The 11,577-nt window shown below is 52.7% G+C and overlaps 1 protein-coding gene across 1 annotated transcript in view; it reads left to right on the top strand.

Moving 5' to 3' along the window:
* The window catches only part of Tnfrsf1b (TNF receptor superfamily member 1B), a 33,713-nt gene extending 22,148 nt beyond the window's left edge, over nt 1–11,565 (top strand). Inside the window, exons 5-10 of the mRNA XM_005353746.2 lie at nt 263–356; nt 656–897; nt 1,585–1,662; nt 2,185–2,219; nt 5,705–5,912; nt 9,615–11,565. Coding sequence (XP_005353803.1) covers nt 263–356; nt 656–897; nt 1,585–1,662; nt 2,185–2,219; nt 5,705–5,912; nt 9,615–9,928 — 971 coding nt within the window. The 3' untranslated portion in view covers nt 9,929–11,565. The remainder of the gene's footprint in view (nt 1–262; nt 357–655; nt 898–1,584; nt 1,663–2,184; nt 2,220–5,704; nt 5,913–9,614) is intronic.
* The last annotated feature ends 12 nt before the right edge of the window (nt 11,566–11,577 follow it).

The following is an 11,577-nucleotide window of genomic DNA, read 5'->3' on the forward strand; positions in this document are numbered from 1 at the left end:
CAGACATGTGTGTACATGGATGTATGTGTGTGTGCAGACATGTGTGTACATGGATGTGTGTGTGCAGACATGTGTGTACATGGATGTGTGTGTGCAGACATGTGTGTACATGGATGTATGTGTGTGTGTGCAGACATGTGTGTACATGGATGTATATGTGTGTGTGTGTGCAGACACAGCTGTGGCCCCAGTGCTAGGACACTCCCCACTTGGTTGCATGAAGTATTCATGTTGGTGACAAGGTCTGGATTTTCTCTCCAAGGAGCTGCAAATGAAAACGTGGTGTGCAGGGCCTGTGCCCCGGGGACATTCTCTGACACCACTTCATCCACAGACATGTGCAAGCCTCACCGCAGGTGAGTGTTCAAAGAGCAGGGAGGGTGACCCCTGGATGGCTGGGGCCCCGGATAGAGGACAGCTGGTCACCCGTTGTCTCCGGGACTAGATTCTGGGTCAAACAATGGATGATTTGAGCAGGAGCCTGATGTGGAGGAGGCAAGGCGGGATAGGGTGTCTGGGTGGAAGTGTGTGGGCGTGGGAGGGGGTACTGCTAAGAAGGCATGACTCATACTCAGTACTTGATTGTTGACATCCTTGTCCTCCAACCTGGCTCACTGTCCTCTGTGAGTTCCTGACCAAATACTTACTTCCTCAGATGTAACCTCCTTGCCATTCCTGGAAATGCAAGTGCGGATGCAGTCTGTGCGCCTGAGTCCCCAGCTCTGAGCGCCGTCCCACGGGCAATCAGTGTATCTCAGCCAGCGCCGACAAGATCCCAACCCCAGGAGCCAGAGTCAGAGCACAGCCAAACTCCACCCACTGTCTCTCTCTTTGAGACAAAAGAGACCCCCCCTAAAAGTGAATCTAGTACCACAGGTGGCATCTCACTTCCAATTGGTAAGTCCCTGTCTCTAGAGTGACCCATCCAGGCTTGCAAGTCTGAGCTACTGGGGAGGCTGAGCTAGGAGAACTGCAAGTCCAAGGCCAACCTGGGCTACAGAAGGAGTTCAGGGCCAACCTGGATGACTTAGTCAGACCCTGTCTCAAAATAAACATACTTTTAATAAAGAGCCAAGGATGCGGCCCAGTGGGGAGTGCTTGACTAGCTTGGGGTTAAGTCCCCAGCAAAAAATAAAATAAAGTATAAAAGAGGCACTTTCTCTCCTGCCTTCTCTCCTCCTTTCTTGCTTCTTGAAGGTTCCCTGTGGGTGAACCTGGGAGCCTGGGCTCTGTCCTTCAGAGCAGATCCAGGTGTGGAGGAGTTGGGCCTCCAAAGGCCTGATGTTGTCATAGGGAATCCCTGGGTGGGATGAATGTGAACCTAAGTTCTGGTTGCTGGTTCTGATGAACCCATTTGGCTTACAAGACTTTGGACTGGCAGTGTTTCTGGCTGCCCTCCTGGGATTAGCATGGTACCAAGCCGGAGGGAAGCCCCCGACTATGGCCCTCTGGCTGCATGTGCTTCACTGATGTTTATCTTTGGTTCACCCCTGAATTTGAAGACCTCAGGCTGGACTTGTGGATCTCAGCCTCAGCCCCAGTCACCTAGAACCCTTGTTTCTGAGTACCCTGCCTTCTTCCTAGGTCTGATCGTTGGGGTGACAGCTCTGGGCCTGCTGGTGTTAGGGCTGGTGAACTGCTTCATCCTGGTGCAGAAGAGAAGTAAGGCTCTGCTTCGTTCCTGCTTCCAGACTCCCTGCTCCCCTCACTGCTTTCCTGGGTGCCCAGACGGGGGAGGGGCTGCTACAGAGCTCTATACTATCACAGACTCAAATGGATCAGGAGACTGCAGTTCCCTAGGAGCGTAGAGTCAGGGGGAAAAGGTACATCCTCTAACCTGGCCACTAGAAGGTAATGTCGAGGGTATCTCAGGGAATTGAAGTTCAGGATTTCTTTACAGGAAACCTGGGGTCTCTAGGATTCTGTGATCTGGCCTGGATCTCTGTGGGTGGAGTGTGGTTGAAGCAAGGCTACAGCACAGGCTGGGCCCCAGGACAGGAGGGGCATTTGCGGGGGCGGGGGTTGCTAAGAGCAGGATGAGCTCCTCTGTGGGCGTTACCTGGCAGGCAGCTACTCCCTGGGCTGCGCCGGCTCCACCAGCTCCACCCCAGCCACGCTGTGTCTGTTAGGATTGACGTCCTGAAGAAGCCCTACTCCTGACTTGTCCCCCTCTCTTCTTTGTAGAGAAACCCTCCTGCCTGCAAAGAGAAGCCAAGGTGGTGAGTATCCCTCTGTGGTTGTTGTCGTCATCATCTGCCTCCTCCTCCTCCAGTTCCTTTTCTAGGGTGCTGGGCCATGATACAAGCAGCATTGGACGGATGGGTATGGTGGTGCATGCCTGTAATCCCGATAGCCGGCACAGGTAGAGGCTGGAAGATCAGGAGTTTTAAATGCTCCATCAGAGCCAGCCAATGTCTAGCTACATTCCCACTGAGAAGAAACAGGCCAGCTCTTCCCTGGCTAGTCATAGCCAGGCTCTTTCCCTGAACTGTGCCCAGCTCCTCACTGGTCCCCATGAGTAGGGCACCCCCACTCCTCATTCTATAGCAGAGGAAACGTGACATAAGAGATGCTGTCACTCTTGAAGGGCTAAGAGTTAGGTCTGTGGTATGTCCTGGGGCTCAAACCCTTGAGCAAGTGGGTTTGGCAGACACCTCCAGACACAGGCCTATCCCAGCAGGGCCTGCTCTCCAAGGTTGGTCACCAGGAGTTGGAGAGTCTAGATGCCACCCTTTGTCCAGCCCTGTGCCCTCCCAGCCTCCTGCCTCAGAGCCCTCTTGGGAGCCCAGTGGCGGTGTCATCTGTGCTAGCGTGAGACCATCAGGCAGGAGCAGCAGTGAGTGACTCAGCCCCTCCTCTGAGGGCTGGGAGAGGAGGGTTCTTTAGAACAGCAGAGTGTGACTTCATCCCCGTTGTCCCGAGTTGTGCCCATGGCCTCGTGTTTAGCATTGTCCGTACTGAGCTTATGCGAGCAGCGTGCTGAAGTCTTACAGACTCTCCCAGCCTGTGTGAGTACTGGCCCCAACTCTACAGTCTCGGGACAGATGGCCCAGACACTCTTAAGTAACTGTCCTGAGGTGGCACAGCTAATGGGCGTGGCTTGGAACACAAACCTAGGAATGGATCTCAATTACTAGCATGCAGTTACGGGGCCTCTCTCAGGCACGCCCATGTGGCCTTACACATAGAGACACCCTTAGCTCCGAAGCCTACAGGAACCAGCCATGCTCTGCCAGTCCCAGCTCTGCATAACAGGCTCAGGCCCAGAAATGTAGATGTCAGGTAAACTGAGGTCCTTGCTGCTCACTCAGTGGGTTCCCAGCCTGAGTCACAGGACTGTGATGGTGTCTGTGCTTGCAGCTTGTGGCTCTGAGCAGGGAGGTGACTGTGACCTTTGGGTTTTTTTTCCCTCTGCTTGACTCTAGCCACAGGCAGAGATGGGGAGGGCCAGCTAGTAAAGTTCCTTCTCAAGAGATGGTGACTGACATTTATGAATGCCTCTGCAGGGCTACAGGGTAAGGCTGGGCCCAGGGTCAGACTGTGAATCCAAAAGGCCTTCCATCCCTTCCAGACCGGGGTACCTGGCTGGCAGGACTCCAGGGGAGGCAGGAGGATGCAGCATGTATTATTCCCACATGCTGGCCTGGGTTCTCTTGCTGTGCCCATCAGCCAATGCCATTCCGAGAAGGATTCACCTTCTATGGACTTTTTTGGCCTCGTGGAGACAGCTTGTACGGCATCCTTCCAGTCCCGAGTCAGAAGCTGTGGACTGGGCAGGAATCAAGGCTACAGGACACACATGGGCATCTAGGAAGCCATAGCAGAAGTGGACAGGGCCCCCAGAGAAGACCATGTCAGTCAGTGACTCTCTAGAGAGCACCAGCCTCAGGAAGGATAGCCAAACTATTGCTTTTGTGCAGACTACACCTGGCACTGTGCCTCCCTCTGAAGGAAGGTCGGGGGGAGGTCCCAGCCCTGGCCTGGCTGCTTTTCCAGCTGGTGTGGACAGACAGTGCCCTTGGAATGGTATTTCCAGGACCTCCACACAGGTTGCTGTGAAAAGGGATTTTGTCTTAAGCCTCTAGAGCTGAAACCTAGTCACCCAGAAAAGGCACGGTGAGTTTTAGCTGACTGCACTGTATCCTAATCATGACCTCGGGCAAGAAATCCAGTTTCCACATCTGCAGAGCCAGGGTGGCGCTAGGCTAGACTGAGCTTCTGAAGGAACTGAGGTAGCTGTGACCCAGGTACTCGGCACTCGGTACTCAGGTCACATACAGTCTTGCCGTTATCATTCTGTAAGAAGCCACAGAGAAGCCACAGAACATCCTCTGGGTGAACCATGGGAAGGGGGAGCTGAGACAGGCCAGTGAGGAGCCCTGTGAGTGGCCTGGGGGAAAGGGCTCCCTGATCTGTGCTGATTCATAGGAGGGAAGGAACAGAGGGTAAAGGTGTTACGCTTTGAGGGCCAAGCCCGACCCCTGGGACAGCTACTTAGTCCCGCCTGTTCTAACGAAACAGTGACGGTGGCTCGGTTGCACCAAACTTGTTTATTTATGAGCACTAAAACTCATACTTTAGGTTTGGGGGATTTTGTTATTTTAGACAGGGACTCATGTAGCCCCTATTGGCCTTGAACACTAACTGAGGATGGCTTTGGCTTTCTGATGCCCCTGCCTCAGTCTCCCCACTCCATCAGTGCTGGGATTACAGACATACTCCACTCCACCCTGCATGTGTGGTGCTGGTGACTGAATAGGAGCCCTGTGCATAGTCTCTAGTCCCTTCTGTTCCTGCAGAGAACATGGGGTCAGTTCCCAACACCCACATCGGTGGCTCACAACCACCTGGAGCTCCAGCTCCAGGGGATCCAATGCCCCTTTTTGTCCTCCAAAGACTTATGCACGCATGTGTGCCTACTCACACTCAGAAATGTATACAACTAAAACTTTTTTAAAACGAGAAATATTGCTATCCTTTTTTTCTTTTTTAATTGGAACTATTTAAAAATATGTAAAAGCATGAAGGTCATTCCTGGCTGGCAGGCTTTGCCACCCAGTGAGTGGTACTTCTGCCAAATTCTTTCTTCTTTATTTTTTTGTTTTTCGAGACAGGGTTTCTCTGAGTAGCTTTGGAGCCTGTTTGGAACTAGCTCTGAACTAGCTCTGTAGATCAGGCTGGTCTCGAACTCACAGAGTCACCTGCCTCTGCCTCCCAAGTGCTGGGATTAAAGGCGTGCTCCACCACTGCTGGTGTTTCTGTCCAGTTCTGTCCTGTGCGGGGCTTACAGCACAACTGTCCTTGAAATCCCCAATTGTTTAGTTTTCACAACGACCCAAGGACATGAGCTACAATTGTTCCTTTACACAGAAAAACCATGGAGGCCCAGAGAGGTTAGGTAACTCTTTCAAGATCACACAGCCAGTGAGTGATAGTGTTATGAACTTAGATTCATGTGGTCTGGATCCAGAATTCAACTCTTAACTACCAGGCTGGGGACATCTCCCCACGGTGATGGACAGCCTTCGGAAAGTCAATTTTTCTGTTTCCTCGTGTGGACGGAGTGTGTGAAGACAACATGTAGCGTGGGCAGAAATGTGTAAACTGTGGAGTGTGGGTGATGGGGGTGACAGGCTGGGTGATGGGGGGTGACAGGCGGGCTAGACCCCAGCAAGGGGATTAATAGTCTCCCTCTTCCTCCTAGCTTCACCTGCCTGATGAGAATTCCCGGGGTGCCACTGGCCTAGAGCAGCAGCACCTCTTAACCACAGCACCCAGTTCCAGCAGAAGCTCCCTGGAGAGCTCAGCCAGCGCTGGGGACAGGAGGGCAGCACCTAGGAGCCAGCCTCAGGCAACAGCCACAGAGGAGGCCCAAGGGACTCAGGAGGCCTGTGCGGGCTCCAGGAATTCAGGTAAGAGGCAGGAACCAATTGGCCCCCTCCCGCTCTGTGCAGACAGGTGACCCCCCCCCCACCTACCCATTGAAGATAACCCGAGAGGAAAATGTCTTTAACACACCTGGCAACCGTGATGGTTGGTAGCTGTGGTTCTGAGCCGCCGCCTGCCCTGGGTGGAGATCCTACTGCATTCCCCTGGAACTGGAGTTACAGATAACTGTGAACCTGTTGGGTGCTAGGAATCTAACCCAACTCCTCTGCAAGACCAAGTTCTCTTAACTGCTGGGCCATCTCTCCAGCGCTATTCTTCGGAGGTTCTACTCACTATAGCTCACTGAGGGCGGGTCACTTTGGGCCAGAGGCACAGTGTGGGGACCTGTTGCATTTACATGGTCTGCATCATACCCTATAATCTAGGACAGCGACATCATTGCTATCTCTAGTGACTGGAGCGAGTCCCTGGTGGGGTTCCCCAGAACCCTGGGACTTCCTTTGTTTTGCAGTGGAAAGGTCAGGTCTACTGGTCTTTGTTCCCCACCCCCACCCGCAGCAACACTGGCCGGTGGAACAACAGAAGTAAACATGAAAACGTGGATTTGGTTGTTCACCCAGAGCTGCCCAACTTCCCTGGGACCATGAGAATCCAAGCAGGCTCCTTAATCCCTTGATCCTGTTTCCTTATCTGGTGATGAGCCATGAACCTCCTCGGCATGTTGATGAGCGACTGTAGCATTGTGGCCACGTTGGCACCTGACAGCCCGTGGCCACAGCTGCTTCCCACACATGGCCTCCTCTGACACCCACATTCTGCTGCTCCGCCAACTGTTGTGCCCTGTAACCTTCCTGGCCTGCAGCACCCCTACCCCTTGCCTACCCACAGAAGCACTCATGCCTTTTTTTTTTTCACCACTGGAGTCCCCAACCTCAGCAGCATGTGAGGTTGTCAGGGTCTCTCGGTATAATCTGAGGATTCTCTGGGCCTGCCCTGGACCAAGCAGATGGCTCTCAATGTTTGCTCAGTGAATACATGTACTCACATAGAAACGTGAATTCATCTTTCTTGGCTTCCCCTTCTCCCATTGTGTGCCACTGTGGCTTCTTCCTCGGCCCCTGAGGATGTCTACCCATCCTTTCTCCTCTGATCTCTGCCCCCTCCTCTTTTTTATCCTAGATGTCCTGTACCCCGACTCCCTGACCTCTCCATTGCTTCGCTCCCTCCTCCCTCCCTTCCTCCCTCCCTCCCTCCCCTGACACCTCTCTCTACTATGGGAGCCCGTCAACCCCAGAGCTGTGCCCACCCACCACCACAAGTCATAACCCGCAAAGGCCGTGGTAACTTTACATGACCACCACAATGTCTTGTCATAACACGCAAAGGCCATGGTGACATTACATGACATTTGGGTGCTGTGGAGGCCCAGGATAGAGATTTCTTGGTGGTCCCTTGATTTTAGCTCTTCCTCTCTCTCTGGTATATATAAGGTTTCTCTGAGCAGAGTGGTTGGCTGGCTCTCACCTAAGCTTCCCTGCGCTCCAGCTTCTAGGAGTCGGGAGCCAGGCTGAATAGCCGGCTGCTGCTGCTATTGGCCCTGGCAGGTTGTGGGGACTCAGCAGCAGTAGCAGCAGCAACTGACATACATTTGGGGGAACTGTTGTGTAGTAAGCCCCTCTTGTTACCCCCTGCTAGTCTGGCATCTATTCCTCACCAACTTAGGAAACTTAGATGCTCAGAGGGGCCAGGCAGGAAAATGGTGGCACTGACCCTGACATCTGTTCTCTCAGTGGCGTCTGCGTCTGTCTATCCCAGTGCAGGGATCAAACTCCTTGTGTATGGTAGGTAAGCCTTTCCCACTGAACTCTGCCTCCAAGCCTGGAGCTTCAAAATACTAACCCCTGCGATGGTCAGTTCGCTTAAAACACTATCATTGCCGGGTGGTGGTGGCACACATCTTTAATCCCAGCACTTGGGAGGCAGAGGCAGACAGATCTCTGTGAGTTTGAGGCTAGCCTGGTCTATAGAACTAGAGGACAGCCAGGGATACACAGAGAAACCCTGTCTTGGAAATCAAAACAACAAAACAAAAATAACTCTCCCCACCCCCAAAGAAAAACACTATCACCAAAATCAAAATGTACTTAGACTGATTTTGGTCCATTTAGTACTTGTTCCTGCTAAGTTACTAGGAACACAACATGAACTGTTAGAAAGTCCCCCATGCCCCTTGATTCCAGGTCTGGGATGTGGGGAGGGACACAGGGTGATGGACAGGGAAGGAATCAACTGTGTCCAGAGCGGGGAGGACAGATAGGCTTATCGGAGAAACTGGACTTTGAACTATGCCTGAGTGGCAGGAGGGAGGGCCTGTGATCAACAGGAGCTGTCCAGACTGAGGGAACAGCACATGCCAAAGCCCTGAGGTCTAATGTACGCAAGGAGTAGCAGGGAGCTGAATGCGGTTGGAAGACCCGTGTGAGATGCTGGAACGTCAGGAGGGTAGAGAGACTGGGTACCATTTATGTAAGGCTTCAGGGGCTCTGTCAGAGACCAACAAAGGAGGTGACTCCCAGCTTCAAAGGGCCAGCTTTGGAAAACTGGAGAGGACGGGGCAGGAGCCAGGATCGGGACACAGGCTAGTCACGCAGTTCAGAAGAGTGGATGAAAGCCTGCGTGGCTGGCACAGGGCAGGCAAGGAAGCTCGGCTTACTTAGTTGGTAGACTGGTTGTGGAACACAACATAGACATTGCCCAAGGCTCCAAGTCTGAGCAGGGTGGGTTGTGGCACTGTGGACTGACTGAGCAGAAGGGTGATTGGAGATGGAGAAAAAGTGCAAGGTGTTTTCAACCTAAATGCAGATTTCTTAGGTGGATGCATGGATGGAGTCCTGGTTATTCTTACTCAGTGTCTCCAAGAGTTATGGTGCCTTGAGATAAATCTGGCCACACTTACTTATTGCAGCCTTTAAAAATACGTATATAAAATTTCTTCTTCTTCTACTTCTTCTTCTTCCTTCTCCTTCTTCTCCTTCTTCCTTTTCTTCCTCCTCCTCCTCCCCCCTCCTCCTCCTCTTCTCCTTCACCTCCTTCTCCTTCTTCCTTTTATTTATGACAAATATTTCCAATCTCTTCTGGTCAAAAGTTCTTTGAGAGCCAGGTAGTGGTGGCGCACACCTTTAATCCCAGCACTTGGGAGGCAGAGGTAGGCAGATCTCTGTAAATTCAAGGCCAGCCTGGGCTACAAGAATTAGTTCCAGGACAGGATCCAAAAGCTATAGAGAAACCTTGTCTTGAAAAACCAAAACAACAACAACAACAACAACAAAACAACAACAACAACAACAACAACAAAAGTTCTTTGAGACAATTCCATCCGATTTAGCCAATTGGAGAATAGAATCATCTGACTTGCCCATCCTACAAATGGCCCCGCGGATAGCATAGGTTTGTTTGTTTGTTTTTGTTTTTTAGGTTTTTCAAGACAGGGTTTCTCTGTAGCTTTGGAGCCTGTCCTGGAACTAGCTCTTGTAGACCAGGCTGGCCTTATAGAGATCTGCCTGCCTCTGCCTCCTGAGTGCTGAGTGCTGGGATTGAGGGCATGTGCCACCACGACCCGGCTTTCTCCCACAATCTTAACCTACCTCTGGGACAAGAAGCAGACTGCAAAGACACCCCCACTCCAAGACCCTCAGACTCATACCTCCCCATCTTGTGCTTCACAGGTTCTTCCCACGGCAGCCATGGGACACATGTCAATGTCACCTGCATTGTGAACGTCTGTAGTAGCTCTGACCACAGCTCACAGTGTTCTTCCCAAACCAGCACCACAGTGGGGGACCCAGATGCCGACCCCTCAGGATCCCCGAAGGATGAGCAGGTTCCCTTCTCCCAGGAGGAGTGTCCTTCTCAGTCCCAGTGGGAGACCCCGGAGACACCGCTGAGCCATGAGAAGCCCTGGCCCCTTGGTGTGCCCGATGTGGGCATGAAGCCGAATCAACAAGGATGGTGTGACCAGGTCACAGACAAAGTGGCCTGACCCCTGCAGGGGCAACGCCCTGTAAATGGACTCCCAATCTTTTAGACCCTCAACCCACAGAACTTCATGACTCTCTCTGGGACCATTTCCTTTAGCAGCCTCTACAGCCTCTCTTGCCGGTCAAGTGAGGATTGAGGCAGCCAGAGTGGTGGGAAACTCCTGCTTTGGTGTTCCGTGGGGCAGTCCCAGCAAGTCCTAGCTCTTCTTTGACCTCTGACTCTCCTGGGCTGTGGCCTGATTCTGGCTTCTGAGAGGCCCCAGCGTCTTTCCCTCCCAAGGAGCTAACATCCTCATTCATAGGCTTGGAGAAAGGAGAGCACAGCTCTTCAGCCTGAACCCTGGCACCGCAGGGCAGTCCCAGGAGGAAGGAGGAAGTGGTGGCCTCATAGGGCACAGGGGCCCTTGAGGTTAGTGCTGGACTCTTGCTTGGGAAGTACCTCCTCCAAACCCACCACAATCCTTCTGATGCAAGAATCAGATGCACAGAGGCCCGACAGGCAGGGTTCTTCTGCTTCAGGGTGCTGGGGTTGTAACTCAGTGGCAGAGTGGGCTCTTGGCATGCCCTGGGTTCGATCTCCAGTTCTACAAGTAGACAGTAAGTATGTGCAGCAAGCAGCTGGTTTGCATCCTCTGCCTCTGACCTTCACTTCAGTGGGCACACAGAGGGCTCCAGCTCCTCCCCCCCTCCCTCTGCCTTCTGATGAGCCCTTCCAAGGCTATGCCTTCCTTTCAGTGACTCAGGGACTGTAGAGGTCCCAGGCCCCTGCAGCCGCCTGCCTCCTCCTACCTCAGCCTGGACCATCCCTCTAACTCCCCAATGCTTGGTACTGTATCCACTGTGACTCTGAGTGCGTGTCTGTGTTGTGGAACAGCTCGTGGCATCAGGTGAACAGCCCATCCGGAAGCAGCTGAAGCCAGTGATTTTGCCAAAGGACTCTTAACCCATTTATTTCCCCATCAAGGCGCTTCCCTAGCATGCCCAGATCAAGGAAGGAAAGGGGTCAGGAGACTCCTGAAGAGGCAAGTTCAGTCTCAGGTGCTTGGATTCCGTGGTCACAGATTCCACTGGATATGAAGTTGGTAGTTAAACGATTGGAGATTCGTTACCATGGATACTCAAAAAACTCAGCACTCTGGAATCAAGACATATTCCTAAGACCTCTGGTTAGGTCTCTGCACGGCGTCAGACTGAAGAGGCTGTGGAACATGTCTGTCCCCTGGTGGCCAGTCCTGGGATGACCTCGGACTTCCCTGGCCACAAAAGCAGGGATGGAAGGACTATTTCTGGGTGTTGCCTCAGCGCCCACCAGTGCTTATGTGGATCCCAACACCATGTGCTAAGGAGCATTTGCATTGTATGCTGGGCAGAATTCCTGCTTATAAATGCTTTTGGTTGTTTTTCACACGGATCCCTGGCTATGTCTGGGGGCTAGTTTGGGCTTTGTCTATGGTCCCTCTGGCCCTCCTCCAATGTATGAGGAGAGATGGGGGGTCATATTAGTGAGGCCCAGGAGGTCCATGTAGCGAATGGTTCTGGAGCCCCCGCTTCACCCCATCTTTACAGCTGCTCTCGTTCAGAACCTGGGCGTCTCCCACTTGTAGCATGCGGCTTCTGAGGGAACTTCCAGCCAGCTGGTCTTCAGGTATGT

Source organism: Microtus ochrogaster, chromosome 10 (genome assembly GCF_000317375.1).
Source record: "Microtus ochrogaster isolate Prairie Vole_2 chromosome 10, MicOch1.0, whole genome shotgun sequence".
Lineage (NCBI taxonomy): Eukaryota > Metazoa > Chordata > Mammalia > Rodentia > Cricetidae > Microtus > Microtus ochrogaster.